Below are 11,618 nucleotides of genomic sequence, written 5' to 3' on the forward strand. Positions count from 1 at the left end.
ACATCTTACAAAGGAAACAATTGTAGGCTAGGAGTCATCGGGAACTCAGTGCCGTGCATTGCGGGCTGCACCATGTGGTGGGTTATGGGTGGTACCGTGCCAGAGCAGAACAGTTACCAGTACTGGGATAAGGAAGCGTCTACATCTCGTTGCTGCAGAGCAGATTTATTGGATGGTATAAAGTGCCTTATATTACTGCTTCCCGAGTAATGTGAACGACAAAGCGTTTTCTCCATAGATGTACCTCTGCTATCACCCCCGGCAACACCATAATGACTTCTAGGTGGCAACATGTTAGACCTAATCTGAGGCCAGTGTGGACTTGACTAAGCTGAGAGGACGCCTAATGTGTATCCAGCGGCCTATCACTTACCTAGGCTAAGGCACACTCTGCATGCTGGTAACGTGGCCTCACACAGACTTATACCGGACTTCCTGAACTGTTACATAATGTGTTATCTCCTATAGCCGCCCCGGTTACCCTGTGTTGCTGCTGCAGGGACTCTATCTGTTGCATTTATAAGCATGTGTCTGCTGAAGGGACCCCGCTACGTCCAAAGTTATCTCTCTCACTGAGCTCCAGTGTCCAGAACGTCCACCAACCAGGTGGGTTCTGGCTCGCGGCACGCCAAGAACCAAAACGGGGAGAGTCCAAAGTGTGGAACAGTTACAGGAGTGGGTCCCACGCCGGCAGCGCTAGAGGGGCCGGTGTCCCGTCTCCAGGAGCATACTCTCCAGCAGCACTTTGATGCCGTTGTCGATGTAAGGCTGATATAACCAGCAGGAAAGATACACCATGAGCAGGTCCTGATCCGAGGTGTGCGCCATTTCCCCCACAATCACGCTCTTCAGCGACACTTCTCTCTTGTACATGTCTGACATCTTTACTGAAGTTTCATCTGGAATATAATAGGAAATGCCAAGTTACAGATTTTTGGAAAGTTGTGTAATACGGGCGAAAGCAAAGATGAAATGACCTAATAACCGGTGTTCCAAATCTTCCTGCCATGCCGTCCACAGCCTATCCGCTCCGCTACAGCAAAAAAGCAAGCAACTGGGCAAAACCATGCTGCACTGCAGGTGGGGCAGATGTAACATGTGCAGAGAGTGTTAGATCTGGGTGGGTTATATTGTTTCTGTGCAGGGTAAATACTGGCTGCTTTATTTTTACACTGCAATTTAGATTTCAGTTTGAACACACCACACCCAAATCTAACTCTCTCTGCACATGTTACATCTGCCCCCCCCTGCAGTGCACATAGTTTTGCCCAATTGCTAACAAATTTGCTGCTGCGATCAACTCTGAATTAGGCCCAAAGTCCTGTCATTTTGAGTGGGAGCGAGTAATGAGTGTGAATGAGAGACGCAGATCTTGTACAGAGCGGAGGGGTCATTCCGAGTTGATCGCTCGCTAGCTACTTTTTGCAGCGCAGTGATCAGATAGTCGCCACCTATGGGGGGAATGTCTTTTCGCATTGCAAGTGTGCGATCGCCTGTGCAGCCAAGCAGTACAAAAACAGTTTGTGCAGTTTCTGAGTAGGTCTGAACTTACTCAGCCGCTGCGATCACTTCAGCGTGTCCGGTCCCGGAATTGACGTCAGACACCCGCCCTGCAAACGCTTGGACATGCCTCCGTTTTTCCAACCACTCCCAGAAAACGGTCTGTTGACACCCACATACACCCTCCTCCTGCCAATCTCCTTGCGATCACCTGTGCAAATGGATTCTTCGTTAAATCCATCGCTCAGCAATGATCCGCTTTGTACCCGTACGACGCGCCTGCGCACTGCGGTGCATGCGCAGTAGTGACCTGATCGCTGCACTGCAAAAAACGGTATACTGTACAGCAAACATTTGCTGGTCTCCGTCAATTTCAGTGTTGCCCACTGTGCTCAGAGACGGGTCAGTTACTCAAACCTGCTCAATTACTGCCCGAGGTGAGCCCTAAGGGTGCACTTCAGGGGGGAGTGTAAGCGCCCGCCATATGTCCTGCTGCAAATGGAATATGCCCTACGTACTAAGATTACTCACAAAAAAGTGCCGTGGGCCACGTATGGAAGAGTACGGGTCTGGAATCTTTCCCGCTGCACTGGAAGGCTTCAAGATCACAAACCCCTTTGAATGTAGAAGTCAGTCTCTCCATCTTCACCTGTATTTGTTTCTGCAGAAGTATTAAAAAGCCAAAGTTACACTGTGAAATAGACCACGTGGAAGGGGGGCAACGTGACGGAGGAATATTCTGAGACCGGACTCACCATCTGCTCCAACAGGCCCTGTAACTCCGAGCATACTCTTTCTAGTTCTGCCTTGTCCTTGTCTGCGTTCTCATTACCGGGCAGCGCGTTATCTACCGACAGCTTCTCGTACGATCTAGCAGAAACATAAACGCACATTGGAAATCACCACTTATTCATGGCAGGCACATCCGCAGCTCGGTGCTGGACATAGGGCCTAATTCAGATCTGATTGCAGCAGCAAATTTGTTAGCAGTTGGGCAAAACCATGTGCAGTGCAGGTGGGGCAGATGTAACATGTGCAGAGAGAGTTAGATTTGGGTGGAGTGTACAAACTGAAATCTAAATTGCAGTGTAAAAATAAAACAGCCAGTATTTACCCTGTACCGAAAAATATAACCCACCCAATCTAACACTCTCTGCACATGTTACATCTGCCCCACCTGCACTGCACATGGGGGTAATTCCAAGTTGATCGCAGCAGGATTTTTAATAGCAATTGGGCAAAACCATGTGCACTGCAGGGGAGGCAGGTATAACATGTGCAGAGAGAGTTAGATTTGGGTGGGGTGTGTTCAATCTGCAATCTAATTTGCAGTATAAAAATAAAGCAGCCAGTATTTACTCTGCACAGAAACAAAATAACCCACCCAAATCTAACTCTCTCTGCACATGTTACATCTGCCCCACCTGCACTGCACTTGGTGTTGCCCAACTGCTAACCAATTTGCTGCTGTGATCAGCTCTGAATTACCCCCACTGTCTCAGTGACAAATAACACATCGGCTGGTTCTCAGCCCAGAGATATCAAAGAATAAAATCGGGAAGAAGGAAGATGAATGTTGCTGTCTTCTGGTATTGTTTATCCTAAGCCCACACACGACACTCTTCCCCACACTGGGCTCGCTCACTGGTAAGGCTGGACTACAGGGGGATGGGGCGATGACATCACAGAGGTCATTTTTACTGAAATACACAAAATCCTGGCAGTTGGGATGCCGGCAGTTGTGACCGTCAGCGGCATCCCAACTGTGAAGATGCCGACATCGGAGGAGAGGGTTATTTCTAACCCTCAGGGAGTGGCGGCGGCTATGGCTAATCCTGGGGGGGCAGATAGGGCTAACTACCCCCCCCCCCCCCCCCCAGTGCCTAACCCTAACCATCAACCCTGTGCATAACGGCCCTAACCCTGACCCTCGATATATTTGGTATTATCCCTGGCTAATGACAGCACTATCACCATCCTCTGCAGCCAGTGTAAACTCTACACGCGGCGCACAGTATCACTCCTGGTACTCGTCACACGGTACTGTGCATTCCCTTATTCACCCTCTCCCGCCTCCACCCTCACTCTGCGGACTGGTGTCCTCTAGTCCTAGCCAAGGTTCCATTCTCTGCTCGTACTGCCCCAGTATCTGGTCCAGGTTCTGCTTCCAACTCACGTTCTCTCTGTATTGTCCTAGGCAGGAAATCCAAACAAGACCAACTAGATAAATACCGGGAGGGTAACCAGAGGCAACACGACTCCTACAGTGTTCTCAGCCATATGGGGGTACTATTACGTCACTCTCATACCCAACTGTCCCCTTATATTTTGGGAGCACCGGGAGTCTGAATTCTTGGGGTAAAACAAACATTGTGGGGTATTACGTCGCCTTCTGGGTGAACCAATCACAAACTCAGGAAAGGGTGCACATGTTATACTTAAAGGATAGGGGTCTATGTACTAAAGCCTTGGAGAGAGATAAAGGACCAGCCAGTCAGCCCCTAACTGTCATGTTACAGGCGGTGTTTGAAAAATGACAGAGAGGAGCTGATTGTCTGGTACTTTATCTCCATACAAGGCTTAGTACATAGGTGGTCATTCTGAGTTGATCGCTAGCTGCATTTGTTCGCAGCGCAGCGATCAGGCTTAAAATCGGCAGTGTGGCGCAATGCGCACGTGTGACGTACAAGCACAACGAACTATGCAGTTTTGCACAGGGTCTAGCGATGCTTTTCAGTCGCACTGGTTGCCGCAGAGTGATTGAAAGGAAGTGGGCGTTCCTGGGTGGCAACTGACCGTTTTCAGGGAGTGTTCGGAAAAACGCAGGCGTGCCAGGAAAAACGCAGGCGTGGCTGGGCGGGTGTGTGACGTCAAATCCGGATCGGAATGATCTGAAGTGATCACAAGCGCTGAGTAGGTCTGGAGCTACTCTGAAACTACAGAAAATGTTTTTGCAGGCGCTCTGCGATACAACCATTCACACTTCTGCTAAGCTAAAATACACTCCCAGAGGGCGGCGGCATAGTGTTTGTACAGCTGCTAAAAACTGCTAGCGAGCGATCACCTCGGAATGACCCCCCATAGATTCCCTTAGCTGGAGAAAACAGTAATGACCAGGATAAAACCAGGAGACACGGGAGCCACAGGCTAGGCATCAGCCAGCAGTTATTTCCCTACAGGTTTATCATCTCTCATTCTGTCCCCACATACAGATCTGCAGGTTGATAATACTTTTAAATACACAATAATTATAGATACAGGCTTCTCTAAATGGAAAATGAACAGGAATGGAGGACGGATGATCTCAGTTTCAGGTGGTCACATATGCAGTGGTTCCGTATTGCTTTCCCTCGAGACACCTGTATTCCTGCACATGTGACATCACACGGGTAGCAGGGGCAGTACAGGGTATATGTTACCGAGCGGTTCCCTATGAGGAGGACAGGACACATATTCCTGAGGGGAGATAGACCCACGGGTAACAGGGACAGTATAGGCTAAATGTTACCGAGCGGTTCCCTATGAGGAGGACAGGACACATACTCCTGAGGGGAGATAGGCCCACGGGTAGCAGGGGCAGTACAGGGTAAATGTTACCGAGCGGTTCCTATGAGGAGGACAGGACACATACTCCTGAGGGGAGATAGGCCCACGGGTAGCAGGGGCAGTACAGGGTAAATGTTACTGAGCGGTTTCCTATGAGGAGGAGGACACATACTCCTGAGGGGAGATAGGCCCACGGGTAGCAGGGGCAGTACGGGATAAATGTTACAGAGCGGTTCCCTATGAGGAGGAGGACACATACTCCTGAGGGAAGATAGGCCCACGGGTAGCAGGGGTCGTACAGGGTAAATGTTACCGAGCGGTTCCTATGAGGAGGACAGGACACATACTCCTGAGGGGAGATAGGCCCACGGGTAGCAGGGGCAGTACAGGGTAAATGTTACCGAGCGGTTCCTATGAGGAGGACAGGACACATACTCCTGAGGGGAGATAGGCCCACGGGTAGCAGGGGCAGTACAGGGTAAATGTTACTGAGCAGTTTCCTATGAGGAGGAGGACACATACTCCTGAGGGGAGATAGGTCCACGGGTAGCAGGGGCAGTACGGGATAAATGTTACCGAGCGGTTCCCTATGAGGAGGACAGGACACATACTCCTGAGGGGAGATAGACCCACGGGTAGCAGGGGCAGTACAGGGTAAATGTTACCGAGCGGTTCCCTATGAGGAGGACAGGACACATACTCCTGAGGGGAGATAGGCCCACGGGTAGCAGGGGCAGTACAGGGTATATGTTACTGAGCGGTTCCCTATGAGGAGGACAGGACACATACTCCTGAGGGGAGATAGACCCACGGGTAACAGGGGCAGTATAGGCTAAATGTTACCGAGCGGTTCCCTATGAGGAGGACAGGACACACACTCCTGAGGGGAGATAGGCCCACGGGTAGCAGGGGCAGTACAGGGTAAATGTTACCGAGCGGTTTCCTATGAGGAAGACAGGACACATACTCCTGAGGGGAGATAGACCCACGGGTAGCAGGGGCAGTACAGGGTAAATGTTACCGAGCGGTTCCCTATGAGGAGGACAGGACACATACTCCTGAGGGGAGATAGACCCACGGGTAGCAGGGGTAGTACAGGGTAAATGTTACCGAGCGGTTCCTATGAGGAGGACAGGACACATACTCCTGAGGGGAGCTAGGCCCACGGGTAGCAGGGGCAGTACAGGGTAAATGTTACCGAGCGGTTCCCTATGAGGAGGACAGGACACATACTCCTGAGGGGAGATAGGCCCACGGGTAGCAGGGACAGTACAGGGTATATGTTACCGAGCGGTTCCCTATGAGGAGGACAGGACACATACTCCTGAGGGGAGATAGGCCCACGGGTAGCAGGGGCAGTACGGGATAAATGTTACAGAGCGGTTCCCTATGAGGAGGACAGGACACATACTCCTGAGGGGAGATAGGCCCACGGGTAGCAGGGGCAGTACAGGGTAAATGTTACTGAGCGGTTTCCTATGAGGAGGACAGGACACATACTCCTGAGGGGAGATAGGCCCACGGGTAGCAGGGGCAGTACAGGGTAAATGTTACCGAGCGGTTCCTATGAGGAGGACAGGACACATACTCCTGAGGGGAGATAGGCCCACGGGTAGCAGGGGCAGTACAGGGTAAATGTTACCGAGCGGTTCCCTATGAGGAGGACAGGACACATACTCCTGAGGGGAGATAGACCCACGGGTAACAGGGGCAGTACAGGGTAAATGTTACCGAGCGGTTCCTATGAGGAGGACAGGACACATACTCCTGAGGGGAGATAGACCCACGGGTAACAGGGGCAGTACAGGCTAAATGTTACCGAGCTGTTCCCTATGAGGAGGACAGGACACATACTCCTGAGGGGAGATAGGCCCACGGGTAGCAGGGGCAGTACAGGGTATATGTTACTGAGCGGTTCCCTATGAGGAGGACAGGACACATACTCCTGAGGGGAGATAGACCCACGGGTAACAGGGGCAGTATAGGCTAAATGTTACCGAGCGGTTCCCTATGAGGAGGACAGGACACACACTCCTGAGGGGAGATAGGCCCACGGGTAGCAGGGGCAGTACAGGGTAAATGTTACCGAGCGGTTCCCTATGAGGAGGACAGGACACATACTCCTGAGGGGAGATAGACCCACGGGTAACAGGGGCAGTATAGGCTAAATGTTACCGAGCGGTTCCCTATGAGGAGGACAGGACACACACTCCTGAGGGGAGATAGGCCCACGGGTAGCAGGGGCAGTACAGGGTAAATGTTACCGAGCGGTTGCCTATGAGGAGGACAGGACACATACTCCTGAGGGGAGATAGGCCCACGGGTAGCAGGGGTAGTACAGGGTAAATGTTACCGAGCGGTTCCTATGAGGAGGACAGGACACATACTCCTGAGGGGAGATAGGCCCACGGGTAGCAGGGGCAGTACGGGATAAATGTTACCGAGCGGTTCCCTATGAGGAGGACAGGACACATACTCCTGAGGGGAGATAGGCCCACGGGTAGCAGGGGCAGTACAGGGTAAATGTTACCGAGCGGTTTCCTATAAGGAAGACAGGACACATACTCCTGAGGGGAGATAGACCCACGGGTAACAGGGGCAGTACAGGCTAAATGTTACCGAGCTGTTCCCTATGAGGAGGACAGGACACATACTCCTGAGGGGAGATAGGCCCACGGGTAGCAGGGGCAGTACAGGGTATATGTTACTGAGCGGTTCCCTATGAGGAGGACAGGACACATACTCCTGAGGGGAGATAGGCCCACGGGTAGCAGGGGCAGTACAGGGTAAATGTTACCGAGCGGTTCCCTATGAGGAGGACAGGACACATACTCCTGAGGGGAGATAGACCCACGGGTAGCAGGGGCAGTACAGGGTAAATGATACCGAGCGGTTCCCTATGAGGAAGACAGGACACATACTCCTGAGGGGAGATAGGCCCACGGGTAGCAGGGGCAGTACAGGGTAAATGTTACCGAGCGGTTCCCTATGAGGAGGACAGGACACATACTCCTGAGGGGAGATAGACCCACGGGTAGCAGGGGCAGTACAGGGTATATGTTACCGAGCGGTTTCCTTTGAGGAAGACAGGACACATACTCCTGAGGGGAGATAGGCCCACGGGTAGCAGGGGCAGTACGGGATAAATGTTACCAAGCAGTTTCCTATGAGGAGGACAGGACACATACTCCTGAGGGGAGATAGGCCCACGGGTAGCAGGGGCAGTACAGTGTATATGTTACCGAGCGGTTCCCTATGAGTAGGAGGACAGGACACATACTCCTGAGGGGAGATAGACCCACGGGTAGCAGGGGCAGTACAGGGTAAATGTTACAGAGCGGTTTCCTATGAGGAGGACAGGACACATACACCTGAGGGGAGATAGGCCCACGGGTAGCAGGGGCAGTACAGGGTATATGTTACAGAGCGGTTTCCTATGAGGAGGACAGGACACATACTCCTGAGGGGAGATAGACCCACGGGTAGCAGGGGCAGTACAGGGTATATGTTACCGAGCGGTTTCCTATGAGGAAGACAGGACACATACTCCTGAGGGGTGATAGGCCCACGGGTAGCAGGGGCAGTACAGGGTAAATGTTACTGAGCGGTTTCCTATGAGGAGGACAGGACACATACTCCTGAGGGGAGATAGGCCCACGGGTAGCAGGGGCAGTACAGGGTAAATGTTACCGAGCGGTTTCCTATGAGGAGGACAGGACACATACTCCTGAGGGGAGATAGGCCCACGGGTAGCAGGGGCAGTACAGGGTAAATGTTACCGAGCGGTTTCCTATGAGGAGGACAGGACACATACTCCTGAGGGGAGATAGGCCCACGGGTAGCAGGGGCAGTACAGGGTAAATGTTACCGAGCGGTTCCCTATGAGAAGGACAGGACACATACTCCTGAGGGGAGATAGGCCCACGGGTAGCAGGGGTAGTACAGGGTAAACTGATACCGAGCGGTTCTCTATGAGGAAGACAGGACACATACTCCTGAGGGGAGATAGACCCACGGGTAGCAGGGGCAGTACAGGGTAAATGTTACCGAGCGGTTCCCTATGAGGAGGACAGGACACATACTCCTGAGGGGAGATAGGCCCACGGGTAGCAGGGGCAGTACAGGGTAAATGTTACCGAGCGGTTCCCTATGAGGAGGACAGGAACATACTCCTGAGGGGAGATAGGCCCACGGGTAGCAGGGGTAGTACAGGGTAAATGTTACCGAGCGGTTCTCTATGAGGAAGACAGGACACATACTCCTGAGGGGAGATAGACCCACGGGTAGCAGGGGCAGTACAGGGTAAATGTTACTGAGCGGTTCCCTATGAGGAGGACAGGACACATACTCCTGAGGGGAGATAGGCCCACGGGTAGCAGGGGCAGTACAGGGTAAATGTTACCGAGCGGTTCCCTATGAGGAAGACAGGACACATACTCCTGAGGGGAGATAGGCCCACGGGTCGCTGTAGGTAGGCCCAGGCACTTACAGTGCGCTGATTCTAAGGTTGACGATCTTGCTGGCAGCACTGAACGCAGCGTCATTACAGCTCTCCCACTTCAGCATCAGGTTGTGCCAATCCGCAGCATTATCTTTCACTTTCCTGGCACTGCCGGTTAATGCGGACTTCTTCGGCGTGCCTGATCCCGGGCTTTTACCTGCAGACATTGGAAATAAAGCCCAGTACTGGCAGTATAGTTTTTATTTTGTAGAATTGGCATTAATCGTTCTGCACATGTAATAATAAAGCCAGAAACCCACATTACCCAGACAGACCATCAGCTGGCAGAATGCGGGCATTATGTATCCAACCTGGGGTCTGGGACTCAGGGTCGACACCACTTAGGTCAACACACATTAGGTCGACATGAACAAGGATGACATGGAAAAAGGTAGAAATTAGTTTTTAATGTTTTTTTTGGTGTCGTTTTCTCCGTAATGTGACCAGGAACCCCAATTAGTGCACCGTGTCGCCTCGCATGGCTCGCTTCATTCGCCATGCTTCGGGCTAGGTACCTCGCTGCGCTCGGCATAGGTTACCTGTGACCGGACGGTCCTATACGAAAGCCCTCACCGATTTCGCGTCCCGTCCCCAGTACACAGGATGGATGTTTAGGTCACACGGGACCTGGCCACATAGGGGATTCCCGCTTACCGTCAGTAACCGCCTGTTACTCCACCCACTGCGTAGTGGGCGGGTTTACGCTGCCACCACCAAACTCCTAACCTGCCGTGGCATCTGGAACCACTGTTCTGCTCTGTATGCGTCGACACGCCACCTTACCACACCTGTGTGGTGTTGACGAATCCCCACTAGTCGCTTGACTAGGCCTCTGCCGCTAGCTGGTGGAAGGCGGAGCTTGGAGACGCTGGATACACCCTGGACAGCCGGAAAACGGAGCTAGGTTTCGCCTAGCCCTGCAGGTCACAAGATGAAGCGATCATCTTGAGGCAGATGATGTTTATTTGCTCAAAGACTCTTCCCTATTGCTAGGCGCAACAGCAATACAGCAAGATGTTACGGCAGAATGAAAATGTTAGAATACACCTGGAGCTCACAGGCCTCCTCTTTTTATACAGTAAAACCACAATACATCTCAGGGGGTAGTTCCCCCCCCCCCTGAGTCCTCTCCATCCAATCAGGATATCTTAAAATATTTAAATAAACTTACATTTTAAAAGGATTTAAGTGCATGAAGCAATTTCCTCCTTCCTGTCACACACACAAAGTTTGGTGTCATTTAAACTCCAATTCCTACCACCCGGGAGTTTACACTTCACCATTGATACATTTATCACATACGGTTTGTATTTGATTTCCCTAACAAATGTTCCTCGTCCTTTTCCTGTAACACACAAAGTACTTGTAATTTAAACATAAAGCTGCATCCTAGATAATGCAGCCTAAGAAATCTTACATCAAACTGTTGTTAAATGAAACCCACTAGTTTGCATTCATAAAAACACAATGTCATTAACATGTTCCTGTCTCTCTCACGCCTCCATGTAAAACCAGTTTTGGCTTATCACACAACAGGAGATGCTGGAAACACAAACAGTCTTCTCTCCAAACCTTCCTTTGTATCTCAAAGAAAATGTTTGGCCACCAAAAGCCGCCAATTGTCACCTATTCCCTGCTGGAGCTAGGACAATTACCATACGACTTTCTATGCAAAAGTGTGTCAAGAAGAATTGTCAAGGCCTTTGTAGAAACAAAATACCTTGTACTTTTCTCATAAGTGCGCTGTCCCTGCAGTTCTATAACCGTGCAGTCCATCATTCCCCAACTGCGCACTGCGCAGCGATATAACATATGACACATTATTAAACATATTTTTAAACAGTTCCGCCTGGCGCCGTAAGTACATTTGACAGTGGCACCAAGCGCCGATTGTCCTTAAAATGGCGTCGGGCACTTAAGGGATAACCCCTTACGTGCCGTGGCCGCCAGGGTCTCCGGCCACATTACCATTCACAATTGTAGTCCAAGTGGAACATAAAGTATGAAAAAGTTTAAAAAATGGGGGGGGGGGGGGGGGGGGGGGGGGGGGGGGGGGGGGAATTGGGTAAAA

General features: G+C 51.5%; 1 protein-coding gene across 1 annotated transcript in view; it reads right to left on the minus strand.

Moving 5' to 3' along the window:
- Nucleotides 1-149: 149 nt before the first annotated feature.
- CINP (cyclin dependent kinase 2 interacting protein) overlaps nt 150-11,618 on the minus strand; it is a 14,041-nt gene continuing 2,572 nt past the window's right edge. The window contains exons 2-5 of the mRNA XM_063948567.1: nt 9,536-9,704; nt 2,256-2,370; nt 2,032-2,161; nt 150-899 (exon numbers count right to left, since the gene is read on the minus strand). Of these exons, the coding sequence (XP_063804637.1) occupies nt 697-899; nt 2,032-2,161; nt 2,256-2,370; nt 9,536-9,704 (617 nt within the window). The 3' untranslated portion in view covers nt 150-696. The remainder of the gene's footprint in view (nt 900-2,031; nt 2,162-2,255; nt 2,371-9,535; nt 9,705-11,618) is intronic.

This window comes from Pseudophryne corroboree, chromosome 12 (assembly GCF_028390025.1).
Source record: "Pseudophryne corroboree isolate aPseCor3 chromosome 12, aPseCor3.hap2, whole genome shotgun sequence".
NCBI classification, from domain to species: domain Eukaryota; kingdom Metazoa; phylum Chordata; class Amphibia; order Anura; family Myobatrachidae; genus Pseudophryne; species Pseudophryne corroboree.